The sequence below is a fragment of the Erithacus rubecula genome (assembly GCF_903797595.1).
Source record: "Erithacus rubecula genome assembly, chromosome: 5".
Taxonomy (NCBI): Eukaryota; Metazoa; Chordata; class Aves; order Passeriformes; family Muscicapidae; genus Erithacus; species Erithacus rubecula.
In genome coordinates, this window is record NC_136687.1 from 30899402 (window position 1) to 30918228 (window position 18827).

Below are 18827 nucleotides of genomic sequence, written 5' to 3' on the forward strand. Positions count from 1 at the left end.
TCCATTTACATTTAATTTGGAATTTGCATTATGATCATATGGTCATCTAGATGCCTTAAGTTTTAGCTTTTATATTTTTCAGATTCTGTATTGCATTGGTATGTGACTGAACTTCATATGAAGTGTTAGCAAGTTCTCTTCACAGTTTAGTTAGACAGAACAAGCCTTTTCCAGCCTGAGAACCAATGACATCATTGCAGCTTTGGGCTCAAAAAGTGTAAACAACAGCAAATTGAGGAGAGCAATCTGGGAGGATGGGACTTCATAACCTGAAGCTGTAGTTGGATAATTAACTCCAATATGTAAATGGACCAAAAGGGTGAAAACTTGTGAAATGCTGTCCATCTTGGGTCCATCCTGGGTACAGCCATGGCCAGGCTCTCGTGCTGCCCAAGGTGTATCCTTTGGAGGCCTTTTAATAAATATCTACTTCATTCCTTTAACACTGTCTAGCTTCTGTTCCAGGTAGCCTCTTTAGGTAGCAATCTGCCTTGTAGCAGAACCCAACTTTTTCTACTGTTTCTTAGAGAATGAAGTATCAACTAAATGCTTTCCCAGAAGATATTTCACCTGTTAAATCTAAATGCTAGCTTTGTTTTGTGTCCAAAATGAATTTGCTTAAGTAGGAAACAGGAAAATGATAAAGGCAATAGAGACAAAATAATAGTGACAAAAATAATCATGTGTCCTTTTAAATGAAAATTACTTTTTTACTTTTTTTTTTTTTTTTTTTTTGCTTTTGTTTTTCTTTTCTTCCTACAGAAGAGATGCCCTTCTGTTATCACTGACATGCAAATACTTGCTTTATCACAATGAATAGCTGGCTGGTGTATATGCTTATTGTGACCACTGACTGATGAGATAAGGCTAACAAAATGATCAATCCCAAGTTACACAAAGAGTAAAGTGCTCAATGACTTGAAAGTATGACAGGTTGCTGTGAAGCAGTCAAGACAGGAAAGGCCTGACTAATAGCTCAGGTCCTGCTGTGCATTCAAATGATGTTTTATGTTCGTGGAAATTTATTTAGCAGACATAAGACAAAATTCATGACAGATGCCTGCAATTTTTCAGTACAACTCTTCACGCTTAGTTGAATGAACCTGTTATCGTGCAGATCCTGCACTGACTGAGGAACTGAACTGCTCCCCTCTCAGTTCCATGTACAGTGAAAATGGCAGTAATTTCTTGTATTGATTTAGACAATGTCAAGACAGTGCCATTGGCAATGGAGAATCAATTGCTAGAGCAACTCCTGGGGAAGAAAGAGGGGCTCTGAGGTCCCCAAATTCTCATTAATTTTATCCATTAATTGCTGAATCCACACTACAGAAGAAATAATTAGTACACTACAAATCAGTTTGTTAATACAGCTGGTCAGAGTCTGTGATATGTAAAAACATATTGGAAACAACTCCTTCTGACTGGTTAGTTCTCTATAATTACACAGTGGATTTTTCTGTTAGGAAAAATCCATATCCAAGGACAACAAGCTCCTTCACTTAGTGAAACCCAAGTGGAAGTTTCCAAAATGTGGAATTGAAGGATGGTGGTTACATATGAAACTTTGACTTGGTGCTCATTTTTGACCTAGGAGGTGCTCTTCAGAGCTTGCCTTTCATTCATTCACTCACTGCAAGTGATGCATGGTGAATGAGGCAGTAAACCATGAGGAAACAAAGAACCAAGTTCTGTGTTGTCTCCATTGTTGTAAAACTGGACTCTGTTTCTGGCTCTCATATGGTCTCTCTGTACCAAGTTGGTTAAAACTGTTAATGTGTATATAGAAAGAAGTCAAACAAAGGCAGCTTCATGCATCTTACTCTTTAATGGCTTATATTTAATACTGTTCTTCCTAGTCTTCCAAACAGGTAAGAAGATTCTAAAATCTTCATGTTGGAAAAAAGGTTCCTTTTTTCCTTGGTTGCAAATCTGATTACAGACAGAAGTGAAACAAATGAGAAGCCTTAAGAAATTCCAGTGTAAACTTGATCTCAAAATGAGGCTGTCTAAATTCTTTATTCTCCATTTTGAAATCCATTATTTCAGGGAGCTTTTCCTTGAATCCTTTATTTTTAAACTAGAGCTATTTTTAATTCCTGTCTTCTGTATGTTCCTACACTATCTTTTGGTTGAGCAATTGCATGTTTCTGTTGCATTACTTCTTTCTCAACCATTTAACAGTAGATGAAGACTCTAAGAAAAGGTACATTTTCCAAAACTCCCCTCTATTTTCTCTAAAAATTAGCAGGTGTAATTGACAAGAATAGTAAGCTTATATATTTTGTACCTTGCAGAATGGTTGAGAGAGACCATCAGGGCTAGAAATTCAAGAATGCATGGGAAGACTTGTCTTTAGACTGAAATAACATTTTCAATTCCTTGTGATTCCCAAGACTGCTTTAAGTGGCTTTAGAGTGTAGTGTTTGCTCTGGTCTCTACCCATGCTGACACTCTCTGCTCTCACCTCATCTTTGCAGACTTTGTAAACGTAGGAGTCTTTCCTATCAGAGTGATGGAGGAAGTGCAAGACATACCAGACTCTTGATGCAGCTCCTTCCTCTGGCTGGGCTAATTGACGGAGCAGTAACTGACTGAGCAGTTCTGCAAAGGCAGACATGAAGTCTAGCAAATTGTCTCTTCTGCCTTATGTTGCCTGAGCAGAGGCAGTGAGCTCTCAAGTCACTTCTATACCCCATACTCACTGTAACTAAAATAAGCCTGGGCATGACACACTGCAATTCTGAGAAGGGTTGGGTTACACCACCACTTACTGGAAGAGTCTATTAGTCCTTCAGTGTGCAGCTGCCACAGTCACACAATGGACATCAGCCACACCTTATCAACGTGTGCTGGCATATTTTGCTGCAATAATGCTGTAAAAAGGGTGATTTCCCAGTTCTTGACAGTGATACTTCATACTGAATTTGTTCTTTCATGCAAATGCTACAAGGTGGTAGCATTTTCACACTTGTGGCAACATATCTCTGTGAAGTTCAAAACATGTCTCAAACTAGCTATACAAATGTGACATGCCTCAGCTGCTGTAAACTTCAGCAGAGATGCCAGACCACTGTATTGGAGGCATGTCATAGGGTGTTAGAGATCACACAGTACTGCAGTCCTTCCCTTCTTTTATGTTACAAGCAATTTCCTACTCAGTCATTTCCCTTTCACACCTATGTTATGAAACAGGTCTCCTCTGAAGGCAGTCTAAAAGGGAGTTGGGGTTTTCCAGCCTGAAGAAGAGAAGGCTCTGGGGAGACCTTACAGCAGCCTTCTATTACCTAAAGGGGACCTCAAAGAGACCTGGAGAGGAACTTCTCACAAAGATGGGAGGAAAGGGAATGGCTCTAACTAAACAGGACATGTTTAGATTAGGTATTAGGAAGAAATTCTTTGCTGTGAGGAACAGCAAGAGCAGGTTGCAACAGAGCAGGTTGCCCAGAGAAGTTGTGGATGCCCCATCCCTGGATGTATTCAAGGTCAGGTGTGATGGTGCTTTGAGCAACCTGATCTAGCACAAAGTGTCCCTGTCCATGGCAGGGGGTTTGGTACTAAATGATTTTAAATATCTGTTCCAACCCAAACCATTCTATGAAATAGTTAACCAAGATGAAGGAGTGCTTCCATCTCACGTTAATGATTTCTACTGATTTATACTTGGATGGTCTATTAAATGGGGAATATTTCTGATATTACATCTGCAGAGATGAGAAAACCACATATATGAATGAGTGCAATCCATTCCTGATTTTATGGACACAAAGTTCTCTAGAGAGCATCTCTGAGTGCTGAATTTTACATTTATATTGCTGAGTTAGCTGAAATATGTGTAATATCACCAGTAGGCATTGAGCTCCCTATTGACTGTGGGCAGAGGAAGGCTGTTGTGCATTGTTTATTTCAGCTAGGATGTGAGCTGGCATGCAACCATGAAATGAAATGTTGTACAGCTATCTTTTCTTTACAGGGTATGTGAATAAATGATGTGTGCAGCTTTCAGCTCTTGCTCACTGGAAAGCTCAGTTCTTTTTCCCGAATACAGGAATAGAGGCGCATTAGACATGCTTATATTTCTTAATGTGCCTGTGGGAGAAATAATCCAGTACAGCTATCTTCCCCTGCCCCTCAATTCATGAGGAATCTGGCTCTTTGGGGCTAGCAAAGTGTAGAGCTCAGCTCACAGTCAGGTCTCCAGTGTTTTACTGTATGTATGGCTGTTTTTCCCAGCTTCTGACAGTGATACTTCATGCTGAATTCTTTCTTTCATATTTCTGCATGCATTTAGTAGCAGATGTTTACTTCTGATGATTTATGAGGCAATATTACAGAGTTTTATAAGTGGGATTATTTCAATCCCACTTAAAAAAAGATTTCATATCAAAACTTAACTCTAAACCACACCTTTAAACTCCTTGCACATTGAGACAAAATAACCACAAATCCAATGACTGAAGGAGGCTGAAGGGCAGTGGAAAGGTCTACATTTGCATATATGTCTTTTGCTCTTTGGGGCTGGCAGCTGAGGTAGAAAGAGTGCTCAGGGGGCTCAGCTTTGCTGGGTCAGAGGGGAATTTCTCCAGCTACTCAGCAACCCAGTTTCTTGCATTGTTCACAGGAGTTTCAACTCAGTAAGAACTACTTCAAAGGCTCTACAGAGCTTATGCTGTGTCTTGCATTGAAATGCAACGAGATTGTTTGAACAATGATGATGAAGATTTAAGGATCTTAAGGCCTTCTATGCTCTATTATAAATTAACACTGATTTTAAAAAGAGGGAAGGAAAGAGAGATTGACTCTCTTCTTTCTGTTTTCTTTCCTCCTTTCCTCAAGACTCTAAATTTGTGTGCAACCAATAACAGAAACCAGACCTTCATAATTCCATAACTGTGGTAACCTAAACTTCTAATTAACAAGTCAGTTAAAAGAAAGTCTTTGAAGACCATTTATGCACTCAGAGATGAAAAAAATCTGTAATCTGGACAAAGATGCAAAGGAAGCAGGATTGTAAAATGATCCTGTTCTGTTCCCTTATTAATGTCAAGGACATTTTCTCATAGCCAAGCACTGCTCCTATTAAATGCCTAAAACTCAAATTATATAATATTTATACTGAACATTTATTAAAATAATTAAAGAGATAAAGAAATTAAGGAAATATTTAAAAATAGAATTTAACATAAATATAGGAAAAAAGTGACAAAAATTAGAAATAAGCAACCCATAAGAGAGGAAGAAGTCTGCATCTTAACTGCATGTTGTTCTATTGGACAATTATTTTACCTATTTTGCAATCAAACTTCTGTATTAGACATTTGCTCCAGCTCTATACACAAATATACATGTATGCAATGATAAAGTAAGTGATAGTTAGCATTCCTAAAGATTGTATTAGCAATACTTCAGCAAAATGAGAAAAAAAGAGTTCCTAAGATATGGTGCAAGTTCTGTTCATGTCATAGAATTTTTACAGCCTGTATTTTACACATACTCTTATTGACACCACATATTTTAATTTTAGTCCAAATACTTCTTTAAAGTTAATTCACTGACCATCAGACTACATAATGCTTCCAAAATATTCCAATCTTCTAATTTCTCTAAATAATTGTGACTTTTCAACAAATCCTTGTGGCTTTTACTGTTACCAAAGATTTTGCTAGTTAAAGGTTAGTGTGTCACAGTCTATACACAATCCATCAGACACCACTGTTCATAGTGACAATTACAAAAAATGGGACTCACCTATAAAGTAGGACAGCAGTATTGCCAGCAGCACTGAGACCCCTACAGCACAGAGTGCAGTACATTTCCAGCTACAGTACTTTGAAGATTTCTTGAATTTAAAAGCACTTCTGGATAGAGTGTTCCTAGGTAGTGGCCGAGTAGGAGGGGAATAAACAGAGCCGGATGCCATTGTGTACCCTGGCGTTGCAGTACTGAACAGTGGTGTGGTCCCTGTTCCTGTTTTGAATAGGAAATGCCTGTGAAAGAAAGAGCATATGGTAAATTATAGAAGTAAATAAAGCTAGAGCATAGGCAATCATAGCTCTTTTGTTTGATGTTGCCTATTTTTCAAATAGCTAACAACATCCAAATTACAAAGGGTGATAGAGGCAATAACTTGTCAGGACACTCACACGTAAAAAGACACTTTCCCTTTAAGTAAAGACCAAAGTCCCCCAAACATTAATAACACACTGGTATCCAGACAGGAAACAGAACTACTACAGAAAATACAGTGTAGCAGGGATGAAGTCTCTCATAGTTTATTCAACAAGTAGGGGCAGGCTTTCTGCTGCTGTTTATTTGTGTTGGATTCTGCAACAGACTACAGGGAACTCCATTAAGAAGTCAATAATGAGCAATGTGACTGCAGCCCACACTACTTATCACAGGTTTCCTAGGTTAAGTACAAAGAAAACAGCATACTCTCAATTACAAACTTCTGGCAACTTTTCCAAAAATAGTCAGTTGTTTTTTTTTTAGGTCCTAAGTACTCAGTTCACTAATTCACATCTACTTGCATATATTCCTACCATAAAAAGATCTGATTATGGATACAAGCAGCTAGTTATAGCCTAGGAGAAGTGCTCTAAAGAAATATATTTCCTAACTATTCAAGAAGACCAAAAACCAGCAACAGATACAAAAAGCAAAGGCAAAGTTAAGACACACTGTGAGTTACCAGTTTATTTTCTTAATTAAAATCTCCAAAGAAAATATTACTCCCTGAGCTTCTATGCAGTAGAACCATTTAATTTCAGTTCATGCAATCATAATAACTTTGAAAGAGCTTCTGAACATGGCACATTCTACCTGGAGTTTTTCTCCAGATGCTCCTGCACAACTCCATGAACAAAACTGCATTCAAAGAAAGGTCTTTGCACCAGAGGTTTCCCACCAGTTTGTAATATTGGCAACTCTGTAGCATATGGCTTGCCCTCAGCTAATTAAGCCCCGCAAAATGAATACATTATATCTAAAATAGCAAGAAAGCATACTGTGGAGACTTTGAACTTACCAATGCACAGCTGAATAGAACCAGAAGGGTGTTTGGGTTTTGCCATAGCTAAGAGACATTCATGAATTGCTGATGCCCAGGTCCTCCTGAAAGTAAGTGCATGCCTACACTCTATTTGCCTCCTGCCTGACACTTATACAGCATGGCTCAGAGGATCCAGCACCAGCTGAGCCAGCTGTGCAGAGGAAAATCTAGTTACACCACATGGCACTGTGAACTGCTTCTGAGCTGATGGGACTGATTCTCTGGGACACATGCTTGGATTCTTGCATAGTAATGGACCAATTTACACTGTAGAGACACTAGAAATTAATTTGCCCCACTGCAGCCTGAGAAAAATACCAGCAGTTGATTAACAAGATTTGTTGTTTACAGGTGATTTTGCTATGGGAGGTTAATGGATGAATTAGAACATCTTGGCATAGGCCCTCTACTTAAAAATATTTGTATTGCAAACATGATTCCATGAAATATTTTACATAGGTTACTTCATTCTGAACAATATTAAACTTTGTGGCAGGAACAACAGAAGGCTATGCACTAGATCTACTGATGAACAACAGTATATCCTGAATTTTTTTGGCTTCTGAGTTCAGAGTATAGCCAACAATCTTGAAAGACAAAGCCCTGGAAGCTTAAATCCTGTCTAAGAAGTACTAAGTACTTCATTAAAGTGACATTTTCCATGTAGCAAACACCAAAATAATAAGTAGCCCAATGTAAAGATGTTTACAACAGCATTACTTTGATTGTACAGATTCACAGAATCATGTAAATTCATTAAGTCCTGGTAAGTGTCTTATCCACTTGACCTTTATTGCTCTTTCATTCCTGGCTACATTTGGTAAATACTTTGTCCAGCTATATTTCACAAACAGATCCCAAAAAAACCCATCAAACACAAAGGTAGCTGTTTCCCTTTCCATGTGCAATGCATATTGTTTTGGGGGACACAAGGAAAGCCCTACAGTAGATACAGCAATACTACTCCTATACATCAGCTTCCTGTTAAAAATAAGAAGCTGCCTGACCAGCCTGCAATTTTCACATCCTTCTTCTGCTCTTAGACTCAACAGATTAAAAATGGAAGTTGTCATTAATATGATCACTTGACTAGAACTCCAATATACTTTAAGTTTTAAGAAAATAGCTCAATAAAACAGTCTGCCACTGCTGTTTTCCCTTTTTTTATTTTCTCTGAGAAAGTGAGAATTGATGTTAGCTTTGGTAGACCACAGACCACCAGCGACTATAATCTATATTCTCAAAGCCTTTGAGGAGTTAATCCCATAGATAAACTCAAGAGATGACAGTGATGGTGTGAACTGTCATAACTCTGGCAGTCTACCTCAGGCATCAGGATAATGAAAGAAAATTGTAACTTATATGTGAATCTTAGAAAAATGTAGGTTGGAAATGTTCCTTAAGATCACTGAGTTCAACTGGTAACTCAGCACCACCACGTCCACCACTAAACTATCTTCCTAAATGCCACATAAACACATTTTTTAAATACCTGGAGGGATTATGACTCAACCGCTTCCCTGGGCAGACTGTCCTGATGCTTGACAACCCATTCAAGGAAGAAGCTTTTCCTAATATCCAATCTAAACTTCCCGTAGTACAACTTTAAGCCATTTTTTCTTGTTGTATGGCTTGTTACTTGTGAGAAGAGACCAGCCCCCACCTGGCTACAACCTCCTTTCAGGTGGTTACATAGAGTGGCACGACCTCCACAAGCCTCCTTATCTCCAATCTAAACAACCCCAGCTCCCTCTGCTGCTCCTCATAAAGCTTGTGCTCCAGACCCTTCCCCAGCTCCACTGCCCTTCTCTGGACCTGCTCCAGCACCTCAATGTCCTTCCTGAACCAGGGGCCCAGAACTGGACACAGCACTCGAAGTATGGCCTCATCAGTGCTGAGTACAGAGGGAAGATCCTTTCCTGGTCCTGCTCCACACTATTTTTGATACAGGCCAGGATGCCATTGGCCTTCTTGGCCACCTGGGCACTGCTGGATCACGTTCAGCTGCTGCCAACCAGCAGTTCCAGGTCTTTTCTGCAAGACAGCTTTCCAGCCACTCTTCCCCTGACCTGTAGCACTACAGGAGATTTTTGTGACCTAAGTGCAGGACCCAGCACTTGCCTTATTTAACCTTATACAGTCGATCTTGGCCAGTCCAGATCCCTCGGGGCCTCTACCCTTTAGCAGTTCAACACTTGCATCCAGCTTGGCTCTCTGTGAACTTGCGAAGGGTGCACTCCCCATTAATAAATCCCCATTAATAAATCATCGATAAAGATTGTTGATAACAGACAAAATATCAGCTGGGCAAGGTAGGTGACTATCCTGCTCTGCTTTGCATTGAGCTGGGAATTCACCTTGAATACTGTGTGCAGTTTTGGGCACCACAATGTAGGAAGGTTATAGAGATGTTAGAGAGGGTCCAAAGAAGGGCCACGAGGATGGTGAAGGGCTTTGAGGGGAAGCCATAGGAGGAGCAGCTGAGGTTACTTGGTCTGTTCAGCCCGGAAGAGGGGAGACCTAATCACAGTCTACAATTTCCTTGTGAGGTGAAGAGGAGAGGCAGGCACTGATGTCTTCTCTGCGGTGACCAGTGACAGGACCCAAGGGAATAGCCTGGAGCTGTGGCAGGGGAGGTTAACATTGAATATTAGAAAGAGGTTCTTCACCCAGAAGGTGGTTGGACACAGGAACAGGCTCTCCAGGGAAGAGGTCACAGCACCAAACCTAACACAAACATCACTTTTGGGCATATGGTGTGACTCTTGAGGATGGACCTGTGCAGGGCCAGGAGCTGAACTTGATGATCATGGTCAGACCCTTCCAACCCAGCTTATTCTATGAGTCTGTGAAATTAAACCGGACTGGTTCCAATACTGAGCCATTGAGAACACCACTTTTGACTTGCCACTAGCTGGATGTAACTACACACACCACCCACTGGACCTGGCCATTTCTACCCTGCACTTTTCTACCCAGTGAAGAGTGCACCTGTCCATGGCATGATCAGCCAGTTACTCTAGGAGAATGCTGTGGGAATTCAGCAGTAGGAATTCAGGAACATGCTGTCTTAGGCAGCACACAGCTCAGCTCTTCACTTTAAGCTATTCTCCTTTACTCTGAATCCCAAGAATACAATGCCAGAGTGGTAGCACCGTCTGGATGAATGCTAAGGGAAAAATGGCAGAAAAGTCAGTCTGGCATCTTCATGTGGGTTAAGAAAATTTGTTTGGATCTCTCTATTTCTAATGAGTGGAGTTACTAACAAAGTTGTCAGAGACTCTCTTGCTACATTAACTCCGAGTGATAAGTATTTAAAGTGTAATGCTATCAGACTTGCACATCTTGTCTGCCTCACTGAGCCATGCCAAACTGTTCCTATGAGACTCCTAGAAGGATATGGTATCTGACAACAAATCCAGGCTGCTTCCAGATAATGCTGAAATTCTTATGCTCTTGAAATATAATCCATCCACATATGATTTTAATCATCTATATATCTATCTACTTTCTCTTTTCAAACTGTGGAACTCAAATAGCTAATTTCAAAAGCCTAAACTGTTTGCACTACTTGACCAGGCACTGACAGGAAATTGCACTACATTTCATCTCATAGGGAGCTTATAGCATTTGCAATAGTGTATCTTCCCTTCAAAATTGATCACATAACATGCACTTGCTAGATCTTCACGTAAGCAGCACTTTAAATATTTTATTAAGCTATGAAGTACAAAACTCCAGTGAATCATGCTAATATTTTACAAGAAAGCTAGTTCTGTATTATTAAATAATTCAATTCAACTTTTAAAGCAAATAATATTCTACTTTTACATTTATTCAATATATACTTCTGCCAACTTGTTCAACAGATGCTGCTATTAGAAAGCCAGCTAATCTTAACATTTTAAGTGAGAAGTATTCAGTACCTAACAAATCTAAACTACAAAATACAAAGTTATAACTTGTATTAATAACTATTAAACTAATAATTAATAGCCATAAACAAATCTTTGGATGCAAAGACAGCTGGGAAGTACCCTTATTTTACAAATGGTAGGCATTTTACTTAAGCTGTTGCCCTTACAAGAAAAGGCAGAGATACAGCATCAAAAACCTCAAAGGTGTCAGGACACAGAAGCATGGGAATAAAAGTAAAATAATAATGTTTTTAATTTTACTCTTGGAGCACCAAGGGCTGGTGTGCACTGGCTGACACACAAATGGTTTCTTCCTTATCACACTGGTGGGGGAAGAGAGTTCAAAGCAAATCAGATTTTCTTTGTGCTGCCACTTCCTCTGTGGAAAATAAAACTGAGACACTCTCTACTAAATTCAGTAAATAGGGGGGAAAGAAGTGATAAAAACCGTCCATGAGTTTGGCAGAAAGATTAAGTTAACTGAGAACTGCGTCTTGATAGAAATGGAGATAGACTATCAAAATATCCAAGGACAGTAAGACTCTGCCCAGAAGCCCAAATACTTTTGATATAAGACAGCCAGGTGTCCAGCAACAGAGATGTGATTTAGAATAACTTTCTTCACTAAAGGATCCATGGCAAGAACTTTTGACTGCAGTTTAGAAGAAAATGGATACCATGCATCAATGAATGAATATCATATAAAAGCAGCTGGAAAGCCCTTGACTCCAGATTGCCAGAAGCTGAGATATTATATAAATAAACTATCAGCAAACAAAATGGAATATTACACATTACTTTACAAATAGACTGGTCTCAATTTGAAAAGAGTCATTGCATAATTCTAACATTCCTAATGTAATTTTTACATTAGATACGTGACTTTTTTAGCTTATGCTGAAACTGCTTCACCTTGCTAAAGAATAATTTCTCTGATTTTGAGCATCATCTATATAGAATGCTTTGCAATACTTGGAAGATGCAAAAAAGCCTACCTTATAATTAAAAAAAACCTCCTTTTTTGGCAGCATTTTAGTTGTTTTAAGTTATTGCATACAGGGAAACCCTGCCAATAGAGGGCTGAATCACGTGGCAATTATGTCACACCATATTAAAGGTCACACAGGACTTTACAAAACTTATATTAAATATGGAATTGTGAATAAAGCCCACAAAATTGTACTGAACTTCTCAAAGTACACCAGAATATGCATCATATTTTTTCACCCTGCAAGTGAGATTGAATGGCAGTTATTGTTATTTTGTGCAACATTATTATTTAGTTGATATCTGCTATCACAGAATAAAGGTAAATATTACTAGGCCTTTTGCATACAGGAACTAAACACTTCTCATCTTAAGAGCTATAATACCCTGATGCAGAATAAAACTGTATTTATAATATACGTGTTTAAAAACCCTAAATCATTTCATCCTAAATCTTTGGATTTTGTATATCATTGTACACCAACGGCATCTGAAAAATATAGAGGAGAATAAATCTATTAATTTGGCCGTGTTTCTGAATTGCATTGTGATCAGTTAAAAAATGTCCCAGTGCTATTGCACTATAGGTTTTCTAGCAGCCCTGTTTCATACACTGTCCTAAATGTAATGTTTGGTCAGTTCCAAGATGACCCAGTTAGTGACACATGGCTCTTCAGATCACACTCAGAAGACTGCACTACAAAAGGCATCCAATGTTAGAAATGATCTCTGGCCTCTACTTCTGATAAAATTATCTGTCTAAAAGGTAGTGTAAGGGGTAGGACTCCTGAGAGCATATGCAGAACAACCAGAAAGTTAGTTTATTCCAAAAATGGTGGCAAAAGAGATAACTTATTTGACAGCAAACAGTTACAAAAGCTGTGTAAAACTGTAACCAAATAAGCAGAAACAGGAATTTCAGTAGTAGGACAGACCAACAAAAACAACATCCTGTCTGAAAGTGGCCAGCACAAAGGGAGGGAATGAATGCCTTCCAGTCTATTTATTCACTAACAGCTTGCTCTTTCTCTAAACAGTCCAAAACTCATGCTCTCACTGATGTCTTGTGGCATTTTGTTCTGCAGGCTAAACATGGACTAGATCAAAATATATTTTCTTCTATCAATTTCAATTTAAATTCAACTGATTATTTCCTTGTTCTTGTATAATAAGTATGTACTGTTTGCCCTGCAGTATACAAAGACAAGATTTTATAATACTACTGTTTGATTCACTTTATTTTTAGGCTAAAACACACAAAAGCATTAAAAACTAATTGCCTAAAGCAAAAAAGCAAAATTTAGACTTTTTATGGGTCAGGCAAAGGCATCTGTGGAGATGAGGAAAGCTATTTTCAGATACCTGTTGTTTCAGTGCAGAATAAATCAAAACTGACATTTGGAAGTTGACAGAATAGAAAGTGACTTGAAGAGAGGTGAAAGAGGAATGAAAAACTATCCTCAACATTTTTTGCATTTTTTTTCTTTTACCTCTAGGTATCAAAATATCCACATTAGATATATCTGGGACACTAAAAATTTATTTCATATAAGCAAAAAGTCCACTTATCTGTTTTATTTGATTCACCAGCTGCCCTTGCAATTTGAGAAAAACTCTGGACACAATAGCAATCACCAGCAGAGGAGACCACTGTTGACTCAAAAGATCACTGCACTTTACTGGACTCTTCCAGCTCAGGCAATACCATTCTTTCTTCTGTAATCACAAATTAAATGTTTTATGAAATGAGCACACCAATTTTTGCACTGTGGAGCACAGGTTAATCTTCCCCCCAAACCAACTCAAATCTTCCAGTATCTAACTCTATTAAAATTATCTATTTGCCTCTAAGGTGTGTTGAATCTGTGGACATTATTACATGAATTAACACATTTTTAAGCAAGCCCAGCTAAAATATCTTATACATTCTGTTAGGGTCCTCAATCTGTTAGCCTGGATTCACTCCAAGGCACAAAAGGTAATAGCTACACCTTAGACACTCAGAATTAGAAATACATCAATTGTGTTCTCCTAAGCTTACAGAGGTGCAAAAAACTTCTATCAAATCCACTTTGAGTGAATGCAAGTTGATAAAACTGCAAATTTTAGTGAATTTTTGTTTTGGTGACATACTTCTGTATCAGAACCCAACTCCTCTGCTTAGAATTCAATAGTACTCCTAATGACCTGGGTTTGACATTTAATATACCAGTATTGTTGCATTCCTAGGAACAAAAACTGTTAACTATTTCGTTTTGCAAATGAACAAAACTGTGATGATTGCTCACTTGAACTAAAAATAAACCACCATATCTTCCCCCCAAATGGTCCCAATTCATAATTCACCTATCTGGAGACAGAAGTAATCAATAATTCTGCTTTTCAAAAACATAACTGAACCTTCTACAGAAGTTTGGCAGTACCATGAGGGCAATGTAAACAAATGAGACATAAGGGTAGATGAGACTTTATCTTTTTATTTTTCTGATGTTTCAAATGGGCAGAACAGACTTTCAGACCGAACACACTTCTAAGGTTTGGGAGCTCAACCTCAAATATATCATCACTAACACATGCAGAGATAATGCATGCCTATCTCTGTGCAAAGACCTTGCAGTTTATTTGCCATTTCCATACAAAGAGATCAATTAATCCGAAGAAAGTTGAAGAGAGGAAGGATAAACCCACAGCTGCAGCTATTTTAGTTTGCTCCAACTTCTCTCATTTAAGATTTTGTTTCTGTCTTTCCCTGAATTTCTTGAATGCAAACCAGTTGAATTTTTCCCTCCTGGGAATGGGTTATCATGCCTTTTTGTTTGTTCAAAAAATCCCTATGACATACATAACCTGTCAGAACAAGGAGAAAACCATTAAATGTGTAAAAGATGGTGGTCCAAGGTCCTGATGGTGATCAATCATCGTACTGCACCTACTGACTGGTGTGCCCTCTCTCTGCTGACAGATCCTATTCGTGCCTGGGTTCTCTGAGAGGGACCATGACCCTCACCTGCTACCTGACATTAGAGAGCTCTGCCTGATTCACTAATGGACAGATCACATCAATAAATATGATTCCTTTTAGGGAGTTGAGGAAACAGATAGAAAGAAAAGATTAATCTCTGCCGACTGACATTATAGGAGAGATGTAAAAGATAACAGAAATTACTGGCTAGGTTTCAGTGAACTCTGGTTCATTGATGCATGAGATAAGGTTTCCCAGCAGGCTCTAGCAAGAATTGGATTTTTGTTTCTCTGTGAACACTTTATGCCTGTCTTCATCCTCTTTTAACATTTTTCTGAGATGAAACCTTCTAGCTGGTGGTGTTTGCCCTTAGCACAGGCTTATAACTGACTTCCACAGAACCATATGGCTGCATTTAACATAACTCCAAGCCAGCACAGAAACTGTGTTATGCTGTGAATTTGTCTTAGTTTATTTTCTGGGTAGAATTGCAATCAAAAAATTTCTTAGGAAGAAGTAAAGGCGAATTTCCGCTTCCTTGGACTCATTATTAATGCTATCACAATCCTGGAAAAAGCTTCAAGATCACAGCAGATGAAATGATGATCAAAGTTTGGGGGAAAGAAAGTAAGAGAAGAAAGCTATTATCCATATGTAAAAACAGAGGAAACATCTGTGAGAAATGGAGATAAGCCTCTTCTACCAGATTATTCAAATGTTTCAGAAAAGCACTTTACATATGGCAACACTTGCTTGAGTTTGGCTGGGTTTACACAAAGGACCCTCCATCTTTGCAAACTGAACAGACATCCAAGAATGAACAAAAGCCCTGCTAGGGCTAAAGTGTCTTCCTTACTGCTTGTGTGCTCTTTCACATCTCGCTCCTGCAGGCTACATCTCCACTGCTGGCTGCTGGAGAAAGAATGGAGAAGTCAGGCATAGCAACTTGCAGCTGAAGCTTCAAAGAGGAATTCAGAGAAGACAGTGTCCCAATCTGCTGTGAAAGTCACCAGGACATGATGACTTGAAGGACTGAATGCTGACAAAAGCCCCCAACTTCCCCTCCTTTGGTGCATTAGAGCAAATCTTCCTCTTTATCACCCCTACCTTCTTGGTGGTACAAGAAAGAATATAGTGCTACAGGATGCAGAGGGCATCTGTTATTCTTTAATTATTTATTCAAATTCAAATTTGGGCTGCTAGTTCTGGACCCCAGAGAAAGAGGAGTTTATTTCTGCATATCTAGGATCAAAAGAACCAGAATAATCAGACGGCTGAGCCAAGCCTGCTCCTATGTGTTCCTCTCTGCTATGCCATACTCTGTGAAGACGAACTTTACAGAAATGAGCAAGAGTCCAATGCAAAGAATGCTTCATGGCTGGATGAACAAGGAAAGAAACCTGGCTCAGCTGTAGCTACTCATACTGTTCATTGCAGAAACGTCCCACTACTTACTTTACAGATCTATGGAAACTAGATCTACAAATTGCAGAAAAAATATCAAGTTGTTTTGTTGCCTTAAAGCCTTTCTCTGGGTCTCTCAGAGGACTAGTACTTACCCAGACTTCCACCTACATTACAGCAAGTGACTTGACTCCTGATATTGTTGGTGAAGTTCACTTCTGAAGGAGGCAGCAGCTGGGAGTGAACTTGGCAACCCTTTACTACACTTTCTTATACTAAGTTCAGTATTTCTGATACAATATTCCTGCTATTACAGCTCTCCACTCTCCAAAGGAAGGGAGAGCAGAGGAAAGCATCTGAATTCTGCAGTGAGTACCTGAAATGCTGATGTGATCAGTAAGGATTTATATTACAATACCTTATCTTCTCTTCTGGAATCATATTCCTACCAAGACAGAGACAGGAATAGTTGTCTCTGAGATCAGGTGCTCTTAACCTTAACCAGTTTCTACCTTAAATACTGAATTCGTTACACTTTCCAAGAGAAAATCAAAGGAATGTAGAGCATAGCTACTCCTCCAGTCTTTTCACTACCCTTGCTGTCTTCACAAAGTTGAAACTTAACAATTGCTCTAAATGTTTCAAAAGGCACATGGAGAGTATTTCAAAAAGAAAAATAGTTTAAGAGGGACCCAGAGCTGCATTATGTACTCAAGGAATTATTCAGGAGATGGAAAAAAGGTTGAAATTTTGTCTGGACTGACTGAACTACTGGACATTTTAAATGAAAATAAAACCAGAAGAAATTTAAAGAGAGGAAGCATTATTCTGCAAGTGACTTAGGGGATCTGATTCTGCTTCAAGCTGCAAGTAGGCTGAAGATTTCATCATAATGGATCTGAGAACATTAGCTCAGTTTTTGATGTGCATAGCTGTGCTTCTCTCACAATTAAAAGTGTATGATAACTTGTGATGAACTCTGTGCTGCCACTACTGTGGTATATACATATATATATATATATATATGACTCACACAGTCAGAGTCTGTCACTAGAGCAACAGCACTGCCATAACCTCTGAGCTACAGCCACTGTGACCAACCTGGCAACTGTGAATGTGATACAAACGTTTCTATTTCCCAGCCATTGGTGAATACTTGAATAGTCTCTCATATGCAACACGCCAAGTTTCATAGAACTGAGAGACCACCATTCACAGATTCACAAAGACAGAGGATTCCATCTTGTGCCCAGAGGAGGATGACACTTCATCTTTTATGGTACTCATTTCCACACATGCCTTTTTGCAGATGGTTTCCTTTTCATGCAATCAGCATTATCAGAGATGCTGAATGAAGGCACTATACAGTCATCTAGGTCTTTTTTTTGTCATGACATTTGGTATTGTTTCCTCACTTGTTTGAATGTGACACAAAGAATCTCCACAATCTGTTAAAATTCCCCTCTGGTTGACCTGCACTTATTGGAATGGTAAGCTCAGCTGCAGTCAAGCAACTGCAGAAAGAAGTTAGGTTTTAATTTTGCAAATTTTTTGTGCTAGTTTTATGATTTATTTTTTAAAATAAAGTTTAACTTGTGATTTTATTTAAGAAAGTTTGAAGAAATTTTAGAAATCATATTGAAAGCTTTCTCATCTGCATAGGCCATCACAGATAGAAAATCTTTGTTTTGATTATTTCTGGCTTCTGTCACTAGTAGAGCATATGCCAGTAGCCAAGGTTTCTCCCCATGTTGAGTTAGTCCTATAAGTGACGAGGTGCATACATTTCAAAAGAATTTCACAAATAATCATGAGGAGTAAAGGACGAAAAAAAAAAAAAAATCTCAGATTTTATCAGAGATATTCAGCCTGTAGACCTCTAGTATTTCATCCATGTCCCAGCCAAGCAGTCTCAGTTCCTCATTTGGACACTCACTCTCACACCTTTTGTACTCAGCCTCTTTCAGTTTTCTCCCCAACCACTATTAATACAGCATGCCTGAAATTCAGCTATTCTAAACTTTCTCCCAAATAGATGACAAAAATCCCAAATCAACCTCCTCGCAAAGAATTCCTACTTAAATACAACAGAAAGTTTTCTAACCCTGCAAAAGTATGAGATTTTCAGAAAATGAGGGGACAATAGAAAACAGAATATAGGAAAATGTAAAAATTGAAAATATTACCAAGCTTTATCTATAAGTAATGTAAATACAATCATTTGCTGTCACATATTTTCAGATTTTAGGAAACTTGGGGAATAAGACTATCAGGTTAGGTAAAAGTAAAACAGACTTCTTACTTCAAACTGAGCTGATTTGTCAACAGGTACACTAATATATGTTTGTACATCAGATAAAAGAATAAAGCCAACAATACATACCATTAAAATACACTGAGATTTCCAGCTGTCTTATGATAATTAATGCACTGTGAATACATCTCTTGAAGCTATAAACAACTATTCTTTAGGTCTAGGTCTATGAAACATTAGAATTTCTGTGTA

The 18827-nt window shown here is 38.6% G+C and overlaps 1 protein-coding gene across 3 annotated transcripts in view; it reads right to left on the minus strand.

The window, feature by feature from the left end:
- TENM3 (teneurin transmembrane protein 3) overlaps window positions 1-18827 on the minus strand; it is a 960849-nt gene that overhangs the window by 111279 nt on the left and 830743 nt on the right. For all 3 annotated transcript variants that reach the window (XM_079305926.1, XM_079305927.1, XM_079305928.1), the window contains one exon: window positions 5749-5987. In XM_079305926.1, the coding sequence (XP_079162052.1) occupies window positions 5749-5987 (239 nt within the window). The remainder of the gene's footprint in view (window positions 1-5748; window positions 5988-18827) is intronic.